This window comes from Melanostigma gelatinosum, assembly GCF_949748355.1.
Source record: "Melanostigma gelatinosum genome assembly, chromosome: 7".
In the NCBI taxonomy this organism is placed as follows: Eukaryota; Metazoa; Chordata; class Actinopteri; order Perciformes; family Zoarcidae; genus Melanostigma; species Melanostigma gelatinosum.
Genome location: NC_136640.1, coordinates 22,629,065 through 22,650,165, shown reverse-complemented (window position 1 = coordinate 22,650,165; position 21,101 = coordinate 22,629,065). Strand labels below are relative to the sequence as shown.

The window sequence follows — 21,101 nt, the reverse complement described above, 5'->3', positions numbered from 1 at the left end:
TTTGGATTTTTAGTTTTTTGATTTGTACGTATTTTATTGCGTCCACCCTGGACAGACAGGAGCATGGGGGTGCTTCGATGAGTTCAACAGAATCAACATCGAGGTGTTGTCGGTGGTGGCCCAGCAAATCCTCTCCATCCTGTCCGCCCTCTCAGCTGGACAATCCAAGTTCCATTTTGACGGACAGCAGATATGTCTGGTCCCGTCGTGTGGCATCTTTATCACCATGAATCCCGGTAGGTCAACACAAATGTGCAAATGCACACACTGCATGTTATGCAAACTATGTTGCGGAAGTAGTCTGGGATATTTTCAGAGGATGTTTTGGTATGGTTTTTTGTCATGAAAATAAATGCATAAAGGTCTTTTTTCTCTCCATTTGCTTTTTTTTGCCCTAGGTTACGCCGGTCGTACTGAGCTTCCAGACAACCTCAAGTCCATGTTCAGACCTATCTCCATGGTGGTGCCAGACTCTACCCTAATCGCTGAGATCATACTGTTTGGAGAGGGCTTCAACGATTGCAGGGTACTGCGACTCAAGGATTTGTTATACTATAATCTTTTACGTGAAGGATTCAATTCAATTAGAAATGCACTGCTTGACTTTTCATTATGACAAATTCAGTTTGGATTTTCATTATATTAGATTACAGTCTTACAGTGTGTATATCATTTATTCATCAAGGTTTTTAACAGACAACTCTGGTTATTGCACTGTAAATGCCATGTAATGTAATATTGTTGGGAAATGTGAGCGATTGGAGCCTGGAGGTGAGACTACGATTGGAGCCTCAGCTGAACATAGATCAGAGGTGGATGTTGATCTCTCTGTTTCTCCACTGATTTCAACCTCCTTTAACCAGTGAGCGCTGGTCTGGGATCAGTGTCGGAATAGGGTTCAGTCATGGTGTGAGTGCATCGTGTGTGTGTGTGTGTGTGTGTGTACAGGTATATTTGTGTAAGAGTCTTACCACAGATGCTCTCTCTTGCTGCAATGCAAGCTGACTGTATCGTTGAAAACGAAGCTTTGAGGCATGTCTTTGATGTCCACTCAAGCAGCAAATGGGAAGTGATGGATTGATTTACTGCTAAGTCTCTCTGACTCATCTCATGTTTGTACTGATTCACCTTTCTACCGCTGTCTTCTTTTGTTTCTTCCTTTTCTGTCTCTGTAACTCGTAGCATAAAGACTCTCTACCTCTGTCTCTGTTCTTTCCCCTCATAGAACCTGGCAAAGAAAGTGTTCACCCTGTACTCCCTGGCAGTGCAGCAGCTGTCTAAATTGGACCACTATGATTTTGGCCTGCGTAGTCTCACCTCCATGCTCCGCTATGCTGGGACGAAGCGGCGCTCTTGCCCCGACGTTCCCAATGAACAAGTAAGTCTCTTTCTCTCTCGCTCTCTCTCTCTCTCTCTCATGTACAACAAACCAATCTACTATGAACAGGTTATGCTCACTATAATCAATCCTGTTGTTCATACTGGTGATTAACAGATCCCTTCCGAATGCACTTCCAGTGTAAGAGAGAGGTAACAGTATCTATAGTCCTAATTCACGTGTCTAAAGACAGTCCTCCATCATTTTGATTTATCTTTACACTATCTTTTTACTAAAAAGACCTTGAGGCACCACGTAAAATTGACTGAACACTGCAGATCAACGAGGAAATGCTGTCTGTGGAAACACAAAGAGGGAATTTAATTCATACTTATACTGTAACTTGCATGGGAATAGCAAGCAGTTGCTATGATGACATGCATGAGCTTAAATGTGAACCCAAGCTGTGCTGTCATCTCTCCTTTTGGCATCCTGTCCAACTACGATGTCAAATGACAGGAAACCAGCTCCTATAAATGTAACTAAACGAACTAACGACTGTCCTTCCCTTTCGAATAAACTAAACTTTACTATATAGGGAATGTAGTTGTTAGTGGATCTGCCTTTGTATCTCTGTTCTCAGATCCTGCTAATGGCTATGAAGGACATGAACATCGCTAGGATGTCCTCTGCTGACGTGCCACTGTTCAATGGGATCACTCATGACCTGTTTCCTGGTGTGGAAATACCCATTATTGACTATGGCAAGGTAAGTCAGCGGTAGAAATCAGTATCTGCAGAGAGCGAGTGTTTTGTTTTGTTTGCTGTATGACAGTGTCCCTTCTTCTTTGATAAACAAATACCTAAACAGTTTTGATTTCTTATCTTCTATTCAACTGTTCAACTATTTAATATTTAATTATTTAGATATATAAATCATACATCACATGTTTGTGTGTGCAAAAGAAAACCAAAGATAGTGCACAGTTCCCTGTACCACGATGATCTCATTAGTAGATTTGATGCTACATTATTTTCTTATCTTATAGTCTGACAGTGCAGTTAAACTGCTGTATGAGCACAGCCACATGTACAACCCAAAATAGACTGACTTAATTCCACTTGACCCGAGTACGTCCTGGTCAAATACATAACAAGTGTTTGTATCTTGACAATGTCACTCAGGGTATCACCATCACTGACTCACTGATCAGCATTGATCTTTTTCTGTCACTTTATTGCAGTTGAAGGAGGCTATAGAGGTGGAGCTTCGTCGGAGCGGTTTGCAGGTGACTCCTTTTGCCGTGACCAAAGTCATCCAACTTTATGAGACCAAAAATTCTCGACACTCCTCCATGCTGGTGGGCAAGACAGGCAGTGCTAAGAGTGTTACCTGGAGGACTCTGCAGATTGTCCTCAGTTCCCTGCACCACAAAGGAGAGCTTGGCTTCAACCTGGTCCAGGTGGGTGTGGAAGGAAACGAAAACTAATTTATTGGCTAATACTGTTCCTTTAAACAAAAGGAAAAAGGGGCACTAGTTTATCTTCTCTTCCCGTTTTCTTCCCTCTTATTTACAATTCTTTATTCCTATTTTTCAGTTACTAAAATCAATTCATGCGTTTGTAAACTCCTTGCTCTAATCAGATCAGGGGCTGCAAATGATCACACAATGCATGTGCTCCAGAAAAAGCAATTGTTTTAATGTGTTCTCATAATTTTAAGCTTTGTAGCTGACAAAAAGACTTTTGTAATTATGATCTGTCATTATAATGCATCTATTGATGCAATCATTTTCTCTTCCACGCCTTGGTCCCTGTGGTACAACAGGATTATCCTCTGAACCCCAAAGCAATGAGTCTGGGAGAGCTGTATGGTGAAAATGACCTCTCCACCAATGAGTGGTCTGACGGAGTGCTTCCTTCCCTCATGAGATCAGCCTGCGCAGGTGACTAAGTGTACACACACTCGGGACTTATTATTCTTCATCTCGCTGCATCCCATCCCATTACTAATAGAGTATTCATGCAGGTTTCATTTTGAAAAAGTAGTATTAGTAAACAGTGAAAAGTGTGAAAGGAGCATCTTTGCCATCTTGAAATGTAGCTACGAGACTGAGACTACAGCTCATTCAGACAGTTCATTTGATATTGTCATCATAAGCACATTTTCTTTGTTTCACCACGCATACTCATCCTCATGGAGCACAGGAAAGCTTTATGTTGCTGTTAATGTCCTTTTTGATCTGTCTTACCTAAGATTTACTGAATTACAAACAGATATGGGCACTAGACCCACTCTTTGCAATCATTGTAACCATCTTTAAAATTCTTAACAACCAGAAAGTCCATTAAAACTACAGGGGGAAAAAAAGTTTTGATCTAGCACACAGCACTGTAGTTCCTAAATTGTTTTACTTTGCCATGCAACACACACCGTTGTACATTGTAACTCTTTTTGCATATATTTTTGTGGTCAATATTTTACTGGTTTTCTAAACCAAAAACCTAAAGTGAAAGTATTTTTAAATCAAATTGTTTAAATCAAAAGGTAAACGGGTGAATATTACATAGACATGTTAATCCTGCCGTCTTAAAATTGTGAAAAAAATACAAGTAACAGAGTGAACATTATTCTACCAATATATCAGACGAGAAGCCAGATGAGAAGTGGATTGTGTTTGACGGGCCTGTTGACACACTGTGGATAGAGAGTATGAACTCTGTTATGGATGACAACAAGGTGCTCACGCTCATCAATGGAGAGAGGATCTCCATGCCCGAACAGGTGAGAACAGCACCAAGAAACCAGACGTGTGGGCATTTTTCACGACATTTTTACTTTTCATAGCAGGAAAAGCACAAAATACCGGGACCCTGAGGCTGAAACAGCTGAATTTAAATCAGCACACTGTTTCTTAAGGTTACAATTTAAGATGTCTTCTATTAGAAATTCTACGGGGAACTTTCACCAATTTCTAAATGGAAAGTAGTGCAGTTCTCCAAAGGACACAAACTTGTCTGTTTCTTTGACAATGATGTCAGCATTCGGGCTGTTGAGTAGAGAGCATAGTAACATGGACATTTTACTTTTACAATAGCAGTAGTCTGGTGTAATAAATGACATGAACACACTGCTGTATGCATTTTGTTGTTTTGATGTTTGTTTTGTATGTAAACGTATCTTTGTTCTGGAAGCACACATAATGCACTCTGTGCAAACACATTTCCCGGTTTTTGGAGAATAAATCTTATTTTGTTTATGGTCCGAGATTAAAAAATGAAACTGATTAGAAATCAGAATCTAATTAATTACCATGTATTTTTGTATCATAGTCAACCATGTAGAGTAAAACTATCACTATTTGTTTTGTCACAGGTGTCTTTGCTGTTTGAAGTGGAGAACCTGGCAATGGCCTCTCCAGCTACAGTTTCTCGCTGCGGTATGGTCTACAACGACTACACTGATCTGGGATGGAAGCCATCAGTTCAGTCCTGGCTGGACAAGCGACCCGAGGTACAATCCATTCACTCATAATAACTCATAGTCATATTCTTTCTTTATGAGCACATTTTCTAGAGGAACACAAGAAAACCTTCGTGAATGACACCCGTTTTATTCCCTTATTTTCTGGTACAATCTCTGTTCCATCTCTCCATTTCTCCACAGGCTGAAGTGAATCATTTAAAGCGTTTGTTTGAGAAATACATAGAGAGCACACTGAACTTTAAGAAGAGAAACTGTACGGAGCTGACTCCCATCACTGAACTAAATGGAGTCACGTCTCTCTGCCGCCTCTACGACTCCCTGGCTACATCCAGCAATGGGGTAAGACAGATAGAGTACAATCTGTAACCTCCACTGCTCATTGTAATCCCTCTCAATGGCAACCATTTTCCAGCACACCTTAAATGTTGATCCTTAATGGTATTTCAATCAGGAGAGACAAGTCAGATAAAGAAAAGATAATTGTTTATTGTGAACAAATGATATGTGATGATAAAGCCTTCAGAGTCTTTGGCGCTTTGACTCTATAGGGAGATTTGTAATTGAGGAGCATCTGCCCTGAGCAGCAGCAAGATACGTTCCCCCTGTGGAGTCCAGACACTGGTGGTGGTGGTGGCTGATGATGCTGATAGAATGATGAGTTTGATGAAGCTGATGATTCTGCGAAGATTGGGCGGAGATGGGGAGGTGGAGGGTTGCGTAACAGCATCATGAACGTACTGAAGGTAGAGAAACGATCATATTTAAGAGAGACAGCAGCAGGATGATAGGCCAACGATGTAATTGTGTCGTTGTGCTATTGGATAGAAGAGAGCAGCTGATCTAGACAGCTGATATCATGATCAACAGCCCCGAACAATTTACAGCAAGGAAATGATGAGTGTGCGTGCGTGAGGAGTGATTGGCAGATGTATGGTAAATAAACTATGGGCTTAGGCATGCAAGAGTATCGTCTTCCTGACTGAACTTACGCTTGAGCTTCATGTGTTGTAACTGACTTCAGACTTGTGACTGAAATTCAGCAATACATTTTAAAGGTATTAAAAAGTAAATCCACATCTCTGACATTATCTAATTTTCTCCCTTTCTCCAGGTGAATACTTTGGACACAAAAAACTTGGGTAAGATGGTGGAACTCTGGTTCGTCTTCAGCCTTATCTGGTCCATCTGTGCCACTGTTGATGAGGATGGACGCAAGAGGGTGGACAACTTCATAAGGGGGATGGAAGGCACCTTCCCCTTCAAGGTCCTCTTTAGAGCACATTTGTTGACACTCTTATGTCAAACAGCACTCTCTTTTCACTAGTCTGCTTGCTTAGACCAGTGTTAAGTGTAATGCAGGTTGCAACTGCTGTGGCTAGATGTAATCATTACACTAATCATCAACACTTTATCAATATGATGTGTAGATGGTTTTAAAATTGCAAGCCTTGGTTTGATTAATGTAAGCATCTTAAATGCACCACAGGCATATTACTAATGAATCTATGAATGAATCTATCTGAGCAGGCACCAACATGCTCTGATCTTTTCATGTCAACTCTTATAGGACACGGTTTACGAGTACTATGTGGACACCAAGAACAAAACCTGGGCGTCTTTTGAAGATAAGCTGCCAAAGGGCTGGCGTTTCAATGCCAAGTAAGTAAAGTGTTGTTATGTGTCTGACATCAGCTGTTGTAAGCATACATGTGTGGGGATGTGGATGTTTTATCCTTTACACTCTCTGGCAAAACAGTTATTTTCCCTTTTGAATAAACACTATATGGTAAAACCTACCACTAACATCTGCAATGCATCTATATCCCTCCCTCCCCCCTGCAGTGCTCCATTCTATAAGATTATGGTTCCTACAGTGGACACAGTTCGCTACAACTTCCTGGTTATGGCTCTGGTGTTGGGTCAGTACCCAGTGCTGCTCACTGGGCCTGTGGGAACTGGTAAAACCTCGGTGGCCCAGAGCGTCCTGCAGGGCTTGGATAACAAGTGGGCTGCCCTCACTGTCAACATGTCTTCACAGGTTGGTTCAGGTCTCAATAAAGACAGAGATGACTACCATGATTTATGATCTGAATGTCCTTAATGTCCACTGGACTGCAACACGCATGCTGTCAAAGGGTGTAATCTATAGATGCCACAAATACATATGCACATGCTAGCGCACGCATCTTATCCATCAAGTCTTCCTCATTAATCTTTATCTATGCCTTTTTCAGCTTTTTTGATCAGCTGAAATCACATACACACTGCTGCATGTTTTTTGTCACATGCTTTAGGTTTTTTCATGATGTAAGGTACCCAATGAAACGTACCATTGGATAATTTCTTCGTCTCTCTGTGTCTGTCCAGACCACCACTAACAACATCCAGGACATTGTGGAGAGCCGCATAGAGAAGAGAACCAAGGGGCTGTTTGTGCCAGCAGGTGGGAAACGCCTGCTGTGGTTCCTGGACGACCTCAACATGCCGGCCAATGACCTCTTTGGCTCCCAGCCACCCCTGGAACTGCTGCGCCACTGGATCGACTATGGCTTCTGGTATGACCGCCAGAAACAGACCTTAAAGTTTGTGAAGGTGAGAAAGGGCAATTTGAACGGAGCAGGAGTGAGGTCTGTTTTTAGATTATGGTGAGATTAATATCTTATCATTTGTTTATGCTTCCTCCATAATCGCCTCTTTATTTCCATTCTCCCTTTGAAAATGGGTCAAGAGCTCTCCATGAGTAATGTTTATTTCACAGGTGTGTGTTACTGAGGCCATACAACTCTGTTTTCTGTTGTGTTTGTCTGCTTTGTTAGGACATGTTCTTGTTGTCGTCCATGGGGCCCCCTGGTGGAGGGAGGACTCACATATCTGGCCGCTTACAGAGTCGATTCAATCTCATCAACATGACCTTCCCTCATGTAAGTCCCGCTGACTCTTGAGCTGACCTCTCTTATCTTCTTACTTCTCATCTCCTCTCTTACCACTGAGGATTGTAGTAACTAATTGAATTTTACTTAAAAGGCTTTTAAAATATATTAGATAAGCAATTCAATAATAATTCCCAGGATTTATATATTATTAATATTATATATGGTGCTTCTTTGCTTCCTTTATTAGCTCCTTTAGCATAGGAAACACTGGACCTTTCTTTTCAAAAGGAAAGTAGATAATTCCGCCCCACAATTCCTTGTGGCAACAACATTTAGAGTGACGCAGCATTCGGCCGTCCGTGAAAACAAACAATATGCTTATCTTACACAGGTTTAATAATTATACTCATGCCACAGTCATAAAGTAATAGGATTAATGTTGATGACTATGAATAGACAGGGACAATCCTTATGTTTCATATGTATTTATTTTCTTCAAACATGTAACAAATAAGTTTTTTCAAAAAGAATACGAAATAAAATGAACAGTAAACCAAGCAAACTGTCATTTCACAAATTCTCAATAACAAGACGCTTTAATAAAACAAAACAAGCTAGGCCTATGATAGATTATCAAACTGTCAAAAAGCTAAATATAACCAAACCGTTGAATTTACATTATTGCACAAAGGAAATGTTGATATTGAACAGTTTCATTGATGTTGCACGAGTAAATGATCAGTTTCTACTGAAGCAGTGGTGATTGTTCAGTGTGACAACAGCAGGAAGGAAGGAGCTCCGGTTGCTCTCCTTCACACACCACCAGCGAAGCAGCCTCACAAGAGAAGCTCTTTATAAAGTCTGCATGCTGTTGAGTAATATATTTCATGTATTAGTTGAGCTTTTTGTAGTCCTTCTTCGTTGTAGTTTCGCCATGGCAGACCTATGTCAGTGACATCCGCCATCACATCACAATGACAGCTTAGTGAAAGTATAGTCGGATTCTCTAAACACCACGGTTGTCTTTTCCGAACTCCTTATGAATTATCCTTCACATCTTTCCTTGACCCCATGACATTTTTCATAAAGGTCAAGGAAAAGTGGTTAGGAATAGACGTTAGGAGGTCATTTTTGGACTTTTGGACCGCAGCCCTAGTCACTTTTCAGTCTTTTTCAATTTTTTATCAAAAACTCTCATCTTTGTTGTTGTGCTCCTTTCAACCTTTCCCAGTCCATCTTTTCTTCATGTTATTTGTTGTGCCTCCCTCAACTCCTCTCCTCTTTTGTATTGCCACATGCATGAGGGCAAAATGCATTTGATTTTGAAAATGACTGGCACCATATTTAACCCCTTTAACACTTGCCTTGACACTTGTGTGAATTGGACAACATGAAATTGACTTATCACACCTCATATAAGATTCCTATTCTGTTCTATTCTTCCCTTGGCCAGTAACACTTTGAAATCTATAAATCGTATTGACATGGCTGTATCGTTGACAAGATGTACCACACTTAAACAGAACTGTTTTCTCTGCATGTAGGAGTCCCAGATCAGGCAGATCTACAGTACCATGATCAACCAAAAGCTGGAGGGCTTTAAGGAGGAAGTGAAGCCCATTGGAGAAGTTTTGACTCAGGCCACCTTAGAACTGTATTATGCCGTGACAGCTCGTTTTCTTCCCACTCCAGCCAAGACCCACTACCTCTTCAACCTCAGGGATATGTCCAAGGTACACAATAATTCATAGAGATGGGTTAAAGTGATACAAGTATACCAGCACACACATACACACAGTACGTAAAATGTGTTTTTCAAGAAAATCCAACTAGAGCCTGAGGACTTCAACTCAACTTCAACTTAGGAACACACTCTATACTAAGCCTCACACTGGTAATTGAGGTAACCAATATCAGGGGAGACTGTGGCTCAGTGGTAGAGCAGGGTCGTCCTTCAATCGGCACGCTAGTCCATGTCGATGTGTCCTTGGACAAGACACTCAACCCTAAATTTCTCCTACCTGCTGTGTATGAGCGGGCCTGAATGATTAGTTAGAGTCCTGATGGGGAAGTGGCACCTTGCACGGTAGCCCCTGTCATCAGTGTATGAATAGTGTGAATGATGGCATGTCGTGTTAAAGCGCTTTGAGTGGTCAGAAGACTAGAACAGTGCTGTACTAGTACAGTCCATTTGTCATTTCTCAATGGCTATGGTAATGTATGCTTTCTTGAAAGTTACTGAGAGTTTACATAACTTCACCTGTATAGTCATGTGACTGAGGTCACAATGGCGCTCCATGATTTTTTTTCAATGTTCCACCCATTCTAGGTGTTTCAAGGTCTGCTAAGAGCTCACCCAGATTTCCATGATACCAAAAACAACATTGCTAAACTGTGGATCCATGAGTGCTTCAGGTAACGAGAGACCTCACAGTCATATAGTCATCGAGTATATTTACTGTAGTTCCAGCTTCATTGTGTCATTAGTGTCGCTGTCACTCAACTGAGGCGGAGGACATGTCCATCTGTGAATGGCTTTCTACTTCATTTTACATTGGCCAAAACATACAGTTGCTTTTGTTGGGTATGTATTGGATAATATTTGTTGTCTATGTTTTGTTGTTGATTTCAGGGTTGTTTCAGACAGGCTGGTCGATCACAGTGACATGGAGGCCTTTGTGGCTTTGCTGGGGGAGAAACTAGACTTACTCTTTGACCTCAAGTTCCACAACATCTGCCCGAACAATCAACCGCCAATATTTGGTACATTTGTATCTACACGCACGCAAAGATACATCCACCCAGCAATGTCAATTTCACACCAATGACTGTAATTATTCTCTTACAATTAGGTTAATGGATTGGTGGGTCAAGCATAATGAAACTATTAGATTAATGATTACACCAGAAGATATGAATGTGTTAACGTGTGTTTTATCTGTGTGTGTTCGTGTGTGTGTCAGGTGATTTCCTGAGTGAGTCTAGTGTGTATGAGGAACTGCTGGACATGAATGGTCTCAAGAAGTTCATGGAGACCCAGCTGGAAGACTACAACTTGACACCCGGCGTAGTGCCCATGAACCTGGTGCTCTTCCAAGACGCCATCGAACACAGTGCGTCTAAAACCCAACACACACAAATCCACACACACCCTCATACACATATTAAAATTGACACGCAGGGCAGATGTACTGGGAATAAAAAACAAACAAACAGGGCAGTTATAAGAATACTGAACATGGAATTAAAATGTATTGGTGATATTTCCTTTTTCCTCCACAGTAACCCGTGTAGTACGTGTGATCAGTCAGCTCAGGGGCAACATGCTGCTGGTTGGTGTTGGGGCCTCTGGCAGACAGAGCCTGTCTAAGATGGCTGCCTTCATCTGTGAATACCAGGTATTCCAGGTGGAAGTCACCAAGCAGTACCGGAAACAGGAGTTCAGAGAAGGTGAGATCAAACACACTACTACCAGATGGTTGAGAAAAGGAAAGCATGACGATATCGCCTATTGCTTGGAAATTAAATTGAGGAAAACTTAAACCAAAGACGGATATTAAACAATATTAGAACAACAATGTACTCAAATATACTCTTTAAAACAGTTACTTCCTCTCATCCCATCTTCAGTCAGCTACAATATAAATAGGAAGTTTTTTTCTGTCCTTTCTTTCAGACATCAAGAAGCTGTACTGGTTGACTGGTGTGGACAACAAGCCCACAGTCTTCTTGTTCAATGACACCCAGATCGTAGACGAATCCTTCCTAGAGGACATCAATAATATCTTGAGCTCTGGCGAGGTGCCTAACTTCTACAAGCAGGACGAGTTTGTTGAGGTCTGTATTTTATATTAGGTCTTTTTGGCCTCCTGTCTTTGCATCTGTCTAACTATATTTCCTATATTCCTATCTTCTATTTCCATTTGTATTTGTATGCTTGCATTCATATTATATTTGTGGTTTAAATGAACACAGAAGATAGTGAAGAAAATAATCTAGGCTGAGTCTTTTTTTTTTACATTTTACAAATTATTCTTGCTGTAAAGAGTGAATGTTCTTTGAAGATAAAAACCTCCGTGTCATGAAAGACTGACCCGACTGTAGTGGTCGACTTACAGTCTGCTCTTGAAATCTTCCTTAAGTAACATACAGCTTCTCATATGTATTAATCTCACATTCTGTGGCATCTGTAGGTCATTCAATTCTCATAACATGTAATTGTTGTCATTCTACCTCTAGGTGTGCAATGCTCTGTCAGAGTCTGCCAGGAACAACAATGTAACGGAGACTCCTGACTCCCTGTTCAGCTACCTGATAGAGCGAGTCAGGGAGAACCTGCACATAGTGCTCTGTATGAGCCCAGTGGGAGAGTCCTTCAGGTAGATTCAGATTTTGTTTCTTGCAGCACACTGTGCCCTATAATATACCTGGGTTAGCAATATGTTCCTCCCTTCTCTTTTTCACCTCTCTTTACTGTTGACACATGTTTATGGAAATGAACACAATATTTATGCACAGTGCAACTGTTTCCTGCACTACCCCTCAGCAGCTCCTCAAAGGTGCACTGGGGACAGTAAGTCAGGCCGAACACATTGTTAATGGCTGACTGACACTTGTGTTGTCGAGCAAATGAGGTTTGGTAACTTTAGTGATTCTGTAGCAAGGACATGAGGCTCGCTGTATTGACAGAGAGGGCCAGCTGTCTCCACACACGCATACACACACACACACACTTCAGATTTCTTCTCACAAATCTCCTCTTCCCCCTCAAGCAATGATAGTTTGGTAGTAATTAGTAGCATAGGGTGCTGTTCACACATAATGCTGCCCATTGGACTGGCAGGCACCATCACCCAGAGCTAATCACCAGTCTCTCAGTGACAAGTCGTCCTGGCCCTCTGACCACGAGCTGCTATTACTGTCCATATCACACATTAGGGCCGTACCGTGTTTTTTATCACTCCCCCTCTTCGCCTTCTATGCCTCTTTTGTCAACAGGGCTCTAGCTATCAATAGCTACCGGGGGAACAAAAGCACTGTCCTCTCCTGTCTTGGTTGATGCACTTGTGACCTAAAACTTGTAAAGCCTTCATTTTATCGCAAGATTGTTCAATAGGAGACAGAATTAAAAGGAAGGCTTAAAGGGAACCAATCTAAATGCTGATATTGTCATTATTCTATAGCCATTATGTAGTACAATCAATATTTAATTCACAATGATAAGTTCCAGCAAAATTTAAATTATAGCTGTTTGCAGCAAAAAACAGCATTCGTTTGAATGACTTTGAAGCATATCCAGGATGCATTATGGCTTCATTATTTTCTGTGTCCACAAGGGTGTAATGGAGATCATTATATCAACAAATTATATCTGAATACAATTTATAAATGTCTGTTTGCCAACAGGAACCACATCCTCCAGTACCCAGCGCTTGTAAACTGCACCACCATTGACTGGTTCTGTGAGTGGCCCAAAGATGCTCTGCTGGAGGTGGCTGAGAGGTACTTGGATGGACTGGAGTTGGGCTCCTTGGAGGGGGTGAGGCACACACACACACACACACACACACACACACGTAAATACACATTTTTGTGTGTGAGCATGTTCATCCTCATGTATATTGTATATTATCTCAAATCCCTGGTATGTGTTCTCATACTTGGCCAATAAAACTCAAAATTCTGATGTTGTAGATCCAGACAAAGGTAGCCAGTGTCTTCGTGACCACACACCAGTCGGTTGCACAGGTCTCCCAAAGGATGAAGTTGGAGCTGAGGAGACATAATTATGTGACACCCACCAACTACCTGGAGCTGGTGTCTGGATACAGAAAGTAGGCACCTTTAAACTTTCTCTTTCACTTATTTCTCTTTCACTCTTGCTTCTCTTTTCTCCTCTCTTCATACCACCTTCAAACGCTTCACGTGTTTTTGAGGGCCATACAGATTGTTGACATTGAACTGGTCCCATTGTAAGCTCTGAGTGTCAGTGCTCACACCAAGATAATAAAGGTGATCTTGTGCACTACTGTTTTGTTTATTTTTATTTTTTATTTTTCCTACTTAGTTAACTTAATACAATTCTATTCAGTGTATATACTGTGCATTTGTATTACTCTGTTTTCTTAAATTTAATAGGTCCTGCTCTGTTATTTTATTATATTGTATATAGTGTGCATTTTCCATACCCAATATTTTATTTTGTTGTGTAACCCTGTTTGCTGCTGCCACAGACAAATTTCCCCTTGGGGATGAATAAAGTACTTTTCTATTCTATTCTATTCCATAATGCATACATTAGTTGTGGATGCTCTCGGGTCATGCATCAGAATTGAGCGAAACCAGAACAAGCAGACTTATAACACAAACCTGGTTAATTCTAGCATGGAAGTGACTTTACAAAATCCCCATGTTAATCATCTGATTGCGTTTGTGTGTGTGTGTGTGTGTGTGTGTGTGTGTGTGTGTGTGTGTGTGTGTGTGTGTGCGTGCGTGCGTGCGTGCGTGCGTGCGTGCGTGCGTGCGTGTGTGTGTATGTATATACATCCAGGTTGTTGGCAGAGAAACGCAGTGAACTGCGGGAGCAGGTGAGCAAGCTGCGCAATGGCCTGTTCAAGATCAATGACACACGGGAGAAGGTGGAGGCCATGTATGTAGAGCTTGAGGAGGCCAAGAAGCAGGTGGCAGGGTTCCAGACACAGTGTGTCGACTTCCTGTCCGTCATTTTAGAGCAGACGACGGAGGCTAACAAGCAGAAGAAGGTAAGCAAGACAAAAAATGTTTGCATGCGCACACAGTTATGAAATAGATTTCAGCAATAATTTGATTTACGCATAATGTGATTCACACCCACAAAAGTTCACATTCGTGGTTTGTGTTTGGGAAGGTCTGTGGTGGTTTGCTAATAGGAAAGATGCGTATAATAGTCAGTGACACATTGGTGTATGTTTGTGTTGAGGTGGTGGGTGCTAAAAATGTGAAAATCGGGGCAGAAGAGTTACAATGCAAAGCCATGGCTGAGAATGCACAGAGAGATCTGGACGAGGTCCTGCCTGCACTGAATGAGGCCATGAAGGTAGAGCTCTTTGCTATTCACTTTTATAATCCTTTCAGTCCCTCTGTGTGTATTTACTGTAAGTGCTGACTTTGTTCATAAATGTGTCTGGTTGAACTATTTCCTTGATACCTGATGAGTAATAATCCTCCACCTTTCAGTATATTTGACTGCTCTGATTCCCTCCAACACTAATATAAGCACCTTGCCATTCGAGAGCGGGGCTTTCTGGCTGTCTAAATTTCAATTAAACATGACTCAGCGAGCAGTACACCCTGCCTTCTTACACCCACACATTCTCTTCTCCTTCCTCCATTTGCACCTAGGCTCTGGAGTCTCTGAATAAGAGGGACATGACGGAGATCAAGTCATATGGATGTCCCCCAGCGCTGGTGGAGACAGTGATGCAGGCTGTCATGACCCTTCTGGGCAAAGACCCTACCTGGGCAGAGGCCAAGAGACAGCTAGGTGAGAGAGACATTGCCTGGATTTTGCAATTATAACAACTGATTAAAATTAAGTTTGCTGTTGAGCTGTCAGTTTATAAGGCACAAACGTCCACATGCAGTCAGGGTTGAAATGATTCGAATTTGGTGGTTTTAAGGTCACTGTGACCTCACAAAACAGGTTTTTAACCATAACTCAAGAATTCATATGTTAAAGTATGACAATTTAATATCCTTAGGATAAAGTGATGAATTGATGCCAGTCTAGACAGACATGAATCTTAACTGCAACATGACTGGTTGGTGGAGGCCAACACGTGAGGCGCTAATTCTTGTTGTTATTAGATTCTACTTTCAAAAGACTGTTTGTGTAAATTAGGTGTAGATTGCAATATTTGCTGGAACACAAGTGAAGATAATCAACCTTCAGAAACTGCACTGCATTTCCCTCTTGTTAATCAAAAAGCAGTGGAGTTGTCATGACAATAGATAACACAAAAAAGGTGAAGGAAAATTAATTCAACTGAGAGACACACATAAGAGCAATTTGGCAAAAATACAAATGTTCATGGTTTTCTGACCTATGTGACTTTGTTTCTGGCAGGTGATTCCAACTTCATCAAAACTTTAGTTAACTTTGACAAGGACAATATATCGGGCCGTGTGTTGAAGAATATCGGCAAGTACTGCAGAGAAGTAGACTTCCAGCCAGATATCATCGGCAAAGTGTCACTAGCTGCCAAGTCCCTCTGCATGTGGGTCAGAGCGATGGAGGTAATGGAGTGTCTGCTGGCTACCTGCACACAATCACACACACACACTCTTACTCACACTTACAGATATGAATGGTCACCATGAAGCCCAAGCTCACGTAATAGTTTGTAATTACGGCAATCATTTGTAGCTAATTGTTGTTGAAATAGTTAGTAACTGAATGCATCCAGACAATGGCACTAATGCAGAAAAAAGCATTTGCTATAGTTAGCATAGCAAAGGTGCGATCACAAAACAATTGGAGCTTTTTGTGAAATGAATACATGAACAGGAAAATAGGTGGCAAAACTAAATCCATGGATGTGTGCATTGTTCCTCCAGGTTTATGGGCGTGCCTTCAGGGTGGTGGAGCCCAAGCGGGCTCAACTGAATGCTGCCATGGCCCAGTTAGCAGAGAAACAGGCTGAACTGGCTGCGGCCCAGGAGAAACTGCGAGAGGTATGGAGCCCAGTGCATCGAGCAAGCAGCCTGATGGGCATTTAGACATGCATATATATATATATATATATATGAGTGCAACAGTAGCATTATAGTGACTCCAATTTACACATGATAGGACTATTTATGATGAATTCATATAATTGCTGTGCGTGTCTGTGGGCAGGTGGGGGAGAAGAAAGACCAGCTGGAAAGGGAGCTTGGTGAGAAGCGGATCATGCAGAAAAGTTTGAAGGAGAAATCCGATGAGATGGAGATTAAACTGGACCGAGCTGACAAACTGGTGACTGGACTGGCTGGAGAGAGGGTTCGCTGGGAGGAGAGAGTTGCTGTAGGCCACACACAAGCACACACACACACAACACAAATATGAACTCTTCTACTCCTGGGAATCTGTCTTTTCTTTCTGGGGGGGTTGTTTGGGGCAAGGTAGAAACAAACGGATCACACAGTACAATACATAACTCACATATACACTCATACCATGTATGTGCTTCAGGGTCTCGAGAAAAACATGGGATACCTGGTGGGAGACTGTTTACTTGCAGCGGCTTTCCTGTCCTACATGGGACCCTTCCTTTCCAACTATAGAGATGAGCTGCTTGCCATCTGGATGGAGGAGGTGAGGCACACAAACACACACCTCATAAAAACATATATCATCATGTGGAGTTCAGTGAAAAGCTTGAACTCCCTCTACAGTTACTCCTGTACTCTGTTTACCCTTTCCTCAGTTACGGGACTTAGCGATCCCGTGCACACCAGGGTTCAGTTTTGCAGTCTTTCTGTCCAAGCCTACAGTCGTGAGGGACTGGAACATTCAGGGCCTGCCCTCCGACGCATTCTCCACTGACAATGGAGTAATCGTCACCCGCGGAAACCGGTCAGTGCATGTCAACACAATCTGTTAATGAATGTTATATTCACCAATATTAGCTGTTGTCCAGTAAGCATACAAAATGAAAATGCTTTTGGATTGTTTGTTCTTGGATTTGGATTTTGTTGTGTTCACTGTACAACACGTGTGTTTCATACTGCAAGTACAAGTTGTCTCATTTTATTTCTTTCAAGATGGCCACTGATGGTGGACCCTCAAGGCCAGTCTATGAAATGGATCAAGAATATGGAGATGAAGAGAGTAAGTCTTGACTCAGCCAACTTTATTCTGATTCATATTCTATGTTCTTGTGTTTAACTGTTGTATTTTTTTAACAATCATGGATAATTGAGTGCATAGGAAGGTGTCCAGAGAAGACAGGTGTATGCACTCAAATTTTACAAATGATTTCATGTATTTACCGTTACCAATGCTAATGTTGCAGATCCCTTTGTTTCAGACACTCACACTTTGTTTTTTTAACAAACCTGGTAGCTGTATCGCCCACAAAGTTCAGAGCAGCTTGGGTAGAAAGTTCAACTGAACTTTCGGGAGCGGACATCCGCTGCAACAGGAGAGCCGTTGCAACACACCACACACACAGGAGGAGTCGCACGCAAAAGCTGTTTTTCCGTGATAATGTCAATAATATTTGACCTCTCATGATTATTTACCACACTATTACTCAAGAAATGTAATCAGCGTGTTGAAGAACAAGGATAACCTGTATTCTCAAACTGCTTATTCCACCTTAAAACAACTTAATGCCTTTGTGCCCTGCATTTCAGGAGATAAATAGCACACATCACTTCGTACTGTATGAAATGGGAAGACTGTACCATACCTCCCAGTTTGCATAACATCAATGGAATCAACTTCAAATGACAGTGAAAGTCCCATCCCATTGGAGGCCTATGACTTTGTGTGAGACGGGCTGTGTTTTGTTGTTTGTTTTATCCCTCTTCTGTGTCTCTTTCTGTCCTCCTGTGCAGGGTCTGAAAGTAATAGACTTTCAAATGCCAGACTACCTGCGGGTGCTGGAGAACGCCATCCAGTTTGGGAATCCTGTTCTGCTGCAGAATGTCCTGGAGGATTTGGACCCCTCTCTCGACCCAATTCTTAACAAGTCCATGACGCGGATAGGTCCGACTCAAACACACTCATACAGTACATACACGAGTTCACAAATTGAAATACCAACTGCTGAGGTTTTCAGCTAAATATGAGGCTGTGCCTGAATCCACAGAGTGCATGGGTGAACATTTCTGTGTTTCTTTCTCAGGCGGCCGGCTGCTGTTGAAGCTAGGTGATAAGGAGGTGGAGTACAATCCAGAGTTTCGTTTCTACATCACCACCAAGCTGTCTAACCCCCACTACACACCAGAGATCTCTACAAAGACCATCATCGTCAACTTCGCCGTCATGGAGCAGGTCTGAGTTTGTGTGTCTGTATGTTTGGGTTCCAGCTCACTGTTGTATACTTTCTATATGTACGCGTATCCTCAGTTGTGTACACGTACATTTTGAGAGTATGAGTTGTTTCCTTAAATTATCTGTTTGGGATTGTGTGTGTGTGTGTGTGTGTGTGTGTGTGTGTAGGGTCTGGAAGCCCAACTACTGGGAATTGTGGTGCGTAAGGAGCGTCCAGAGCTAGAAGAACAGAAGGACTCTTTGGTGATCAGCATTGCTTCTGGCAAGAGAAACCTGGAGAAGCTGGAGGATGAGATCCTCAGGTTATTTAGCTATTACAGTAATAATACTAGTAGACAATGATATGATGACTTAGTAGACATTGTGGCACTGTTTTGTTGTATTTATGTATGTAGGTTGTTGTTTTTTTATGTCGTATGCGTGTGTGTCCACCCTACCAGGCTTCTGAATGAGGCGACTGGCTCACTGCTGGACGATGAGCAGCTGGTGAAAACCCTGCAGACATCTAAAGTGACAGCCACTGAGGTTTCAGAGCAGCTTGAGAGCAGTGAACAGACCGAGATCAAGATCGACTCTGCTAGAGAGGTCAGGAGCAGGCGGCAACCTCCGGCTCTGAAAAGTGCCTTAAATTAGCATTCTTCCTAATGGCCATTGGGGGGGGGGGACTCTATGAGAAACTTGCCCTACTTCTCACTTGATTTATTACCTCAGTAAACATTGTAAACATGAGTTTATGGTCTCAATCTCTAGTTTGAAGTATTCTTCAATACACATGATGTTCATTTAGTACATTATGGTCCATGTAGAGTCAAATAGACCAAGAAGCAGAGAATGCTTTAGGGCGGGGCTACTGTGATTGACAGGTTGCTAGCACGCCATTGTCTGGTCTTGGAGTTGTCCATGTTTTCGTCTTAGAACTTTAACCCTCTCACGGTGTGGTTTCAGTTCATGAAAGTTATTGTAACTTTTTTTTGTTTGCCTAAAAATGTCTTGCATTCAGTTGAATTCAGAACCACCCTCATGTGTTATTACTTGTTGCAAAAAAAACAAGATGGTGACGGCCAAAATGCCAAACTCATCCACAAACCACTGGGTGATGTCACAGTGATTACGTCCATTTCTTACATTCAGTTGGTCAGGTGTAGGGATGAGGGGATTGGGGCAGCGGGGGAATTATGTTTTATGATCGACTATCTTTAGGATTTTGGACCACTAGTAAGACAAGGTGAGCAATTATAAACCAATGTTTTTCTCTGGAAAGTTTTGGTGGCCATTTGTTGTAATTTTAGTCTGCATATTAAAATAATGTGATTGAAATGGTTCATTTGCATGTCACTTTGTGCATAGAGTATGTGAACATAACTTAAAGGGCTCTCTCCTTACAGGCCTATCGCCCATGTGCCCAGCGAGCCTCCATCCTCTTCTCCATTCTAAACGACATGGGCTACATTGACCCCATGTACCAGTTCTCACTGGATGCCTACATTGACCTGTTCAACCTCAGCATAAAAAAGAGCAAGTGCAGCAACAAGCTGGAGGAAAGGATAGACAACCTCAATGAGTACCACACACATGCAGTATACAGGTGAGCCAGCCCTTTTCATACATTTGAGTCAAAGGAATTCCAGTCAGAAAATGTTTAGTATGGCCAGAGAAAGGCCGTGATGTAGAAATAAGCTGTAGAACTGTGCTGACAAACAAAGCTTTACAATCTTGGCACTTAACATTTACACACACATGCACACTGATGGCAGCAGACGTGCCGTGCAAGCTGCTGGCCTGCCCATTGGGAGCCATTTGAGGTTCAGTGTCTTGCTCAAGGACACCTTGACATATGGACACGAGGAGCCTATATTGAACTGCCAACCCTGCGATGAGTGGACCTGCTTTACCTCCTGAAGCACAGCTGTGAACTGAGACATACTATCGCAACATAGCCCTTAATGCTACTGTAGCATGTAATTGTGTCCTTCATAAAGACGTTTATGTCATATCTTATCAGTTCACTGATCGGAATTATAGGTTTGTGATATTATCAATCAGAAACATACACTGTCTTTTTGTTTTGCTGACTCTGTATGTTATCCTCTGCAGGTACACGTGTCGTGGTCTCTTCGAGTGCCATAAGCTGCTCTTCAGCTTCCAGATGTGTGCCAAAATTCTGGAGGTGGCTGGAAAACTCAACATGAATGAGTACAACTTCTTCCTCCGAGGAGGACTCGTAAGAAAACAGAGTACACACTCAGACATCTTGTTTTTACCTTGTTTGATTTGGGATAATCAAACAGGACGAAGCTTTTATTCTCAAACACTTAATGCCCCAAAATAATTTCCACTGTGTATTTAAATGTTGAGCCATGTAGAAGTTATCCTTGCCCTTCAAAGACAGCCGACAATGTGTTT

At 42.0% G+C, this 21,101-nt stretch overlaps 1 protein-coding gene across 1 annotated transcript in view; it reads left to right on the top strand.

The window, feature by feature from the left end:
* The window catches only part of dnah2 (dynein, axonemal, heavy chain 2), a gene marked incomplete at both ends in the record, with an annotated part of 53,230 nt that overhangs the window by 26,419 nt on the left and 5,710 nt on the right, over window positions 1–21,101 (top strand). The window contains 38 exons of the mRNA XM_079272307.1: window positions 56–236; window positions 399–526; window positions 1,226–1,378; window positions 1,962–2,087; window positions 2,563–2,781; window positions 3,147–3,264; window positions 3,967–4,103; window positions 4,695–4,832; window positions 4,986–5,144; window positions 5,917–6,069; window positions 6,373–6,464; window positions 6,648–6,843; window positions 7,173–7,397; window positions 7,622–7,726; window positions 9,223–9,411; window positions 10,008–10,093; window positions 10,311–10,441; window positions 10,642–10,791; window positions 10,961–11,128; window positions 11,355–11,515; window positions 11,918–12,057; window positions 13,085–13,217; window positions 13,373–13,512; window positions 14,229–14,439; window positions 14,637–14,753; window positions 15,059–15,200; window positions 15,783–15,952; window positions 16,274–16,390; window positions 16,557–16,721; window positions 16,890–17,012; window positions 17,125–17,273; window positions 17,462–17,528; window positions 18,260–18,410; window positions 18,550–18,698; window positions 18,867–19,000; window positions 19,139–19,283; window positions 20,084–20,283; window positions 20,793–20,919. Coding sequence (XP_079128433.1) covers window positions 56–236; window positions 399–526; window positions 1,226–1,378; window positions 1,962–2,087; window positions 2,563–2,781; window positions 3,147–3,264; window positions 3,967–4,103; window positions 4,695–4,832; window positions 4,986–5,144; window positions 5,917–6,069; window positions 6,373–6,464; window positions 6,648–6,843; window positions 7,173–7,397; window positions 7,622–7,726; window positions 9,223–9,411; window positions 10,008–10,093; window positions 10,311–10,441; window positions 10,642–10,791; window positions 10,961–11,128; window positions 11,355–11,515; window positions 11,918–12,057; window positions 13,085–13,217; window positions 13,373–13,512; window positions 14,229–14,439; window positions 14,637–14,753; window positions 15,059–15,200; window positions 15,783–15,952; window positions 16,274–16,390; window positions 16,557–16,721; window positions 16,890–17,012; window positions 17,125–17,273; window positions 17,462–17,528; window positions 18,260–18,410; window positions 18,550–18,698; window positions 18,867–19,000; window positions 19,139–19,283; window positions 20,084–20,283; window positions 20,793–20,919 — 5,595 coding nt within the window. The remainder of the gene's footprint in view (window positions 1–55; window positions 237–398; window positions 527–1,225; window positions 1,379–1,961; window positions 2,088–2,562; window positions 2,782–3,146; window positions 3,265–3,966; window positions 4,104–4,694; window positions 4,833–4,985; window positions 5,145–5,916; window positions 6,070–6,372; window positions 6,465–6,647; window positions 6,844–7,172; window positions 7,398–7,621; window positions 7,727–9,222; window positions 9,412–10,007; window positions 10,094–10,310; window positions 10,442–10,641; window positions 10,792–10,960; window positions 11,129–11,354; window positions 11,516–11,917; window positions 12,058–13,084; window positions 13,218–13,372; window positions 13,513–14,228; window positions 14,440–14,636; window positions 14,754–15,058; window positions 15,201–15,782; window positions 15,953–16,273; window positions 16,391–16,556; window positions 16,722–16,889; window positions 17,013–17,124; window positions 17,274–17,461; window positions 17,529–18,259; window positions 18,411–18,549; window positions 18,699–18,866; window positions 19,001–19,138; window positions 19,284–20,083; window positions 20,284–20,792; window positions 20,920–21,101) is intronic.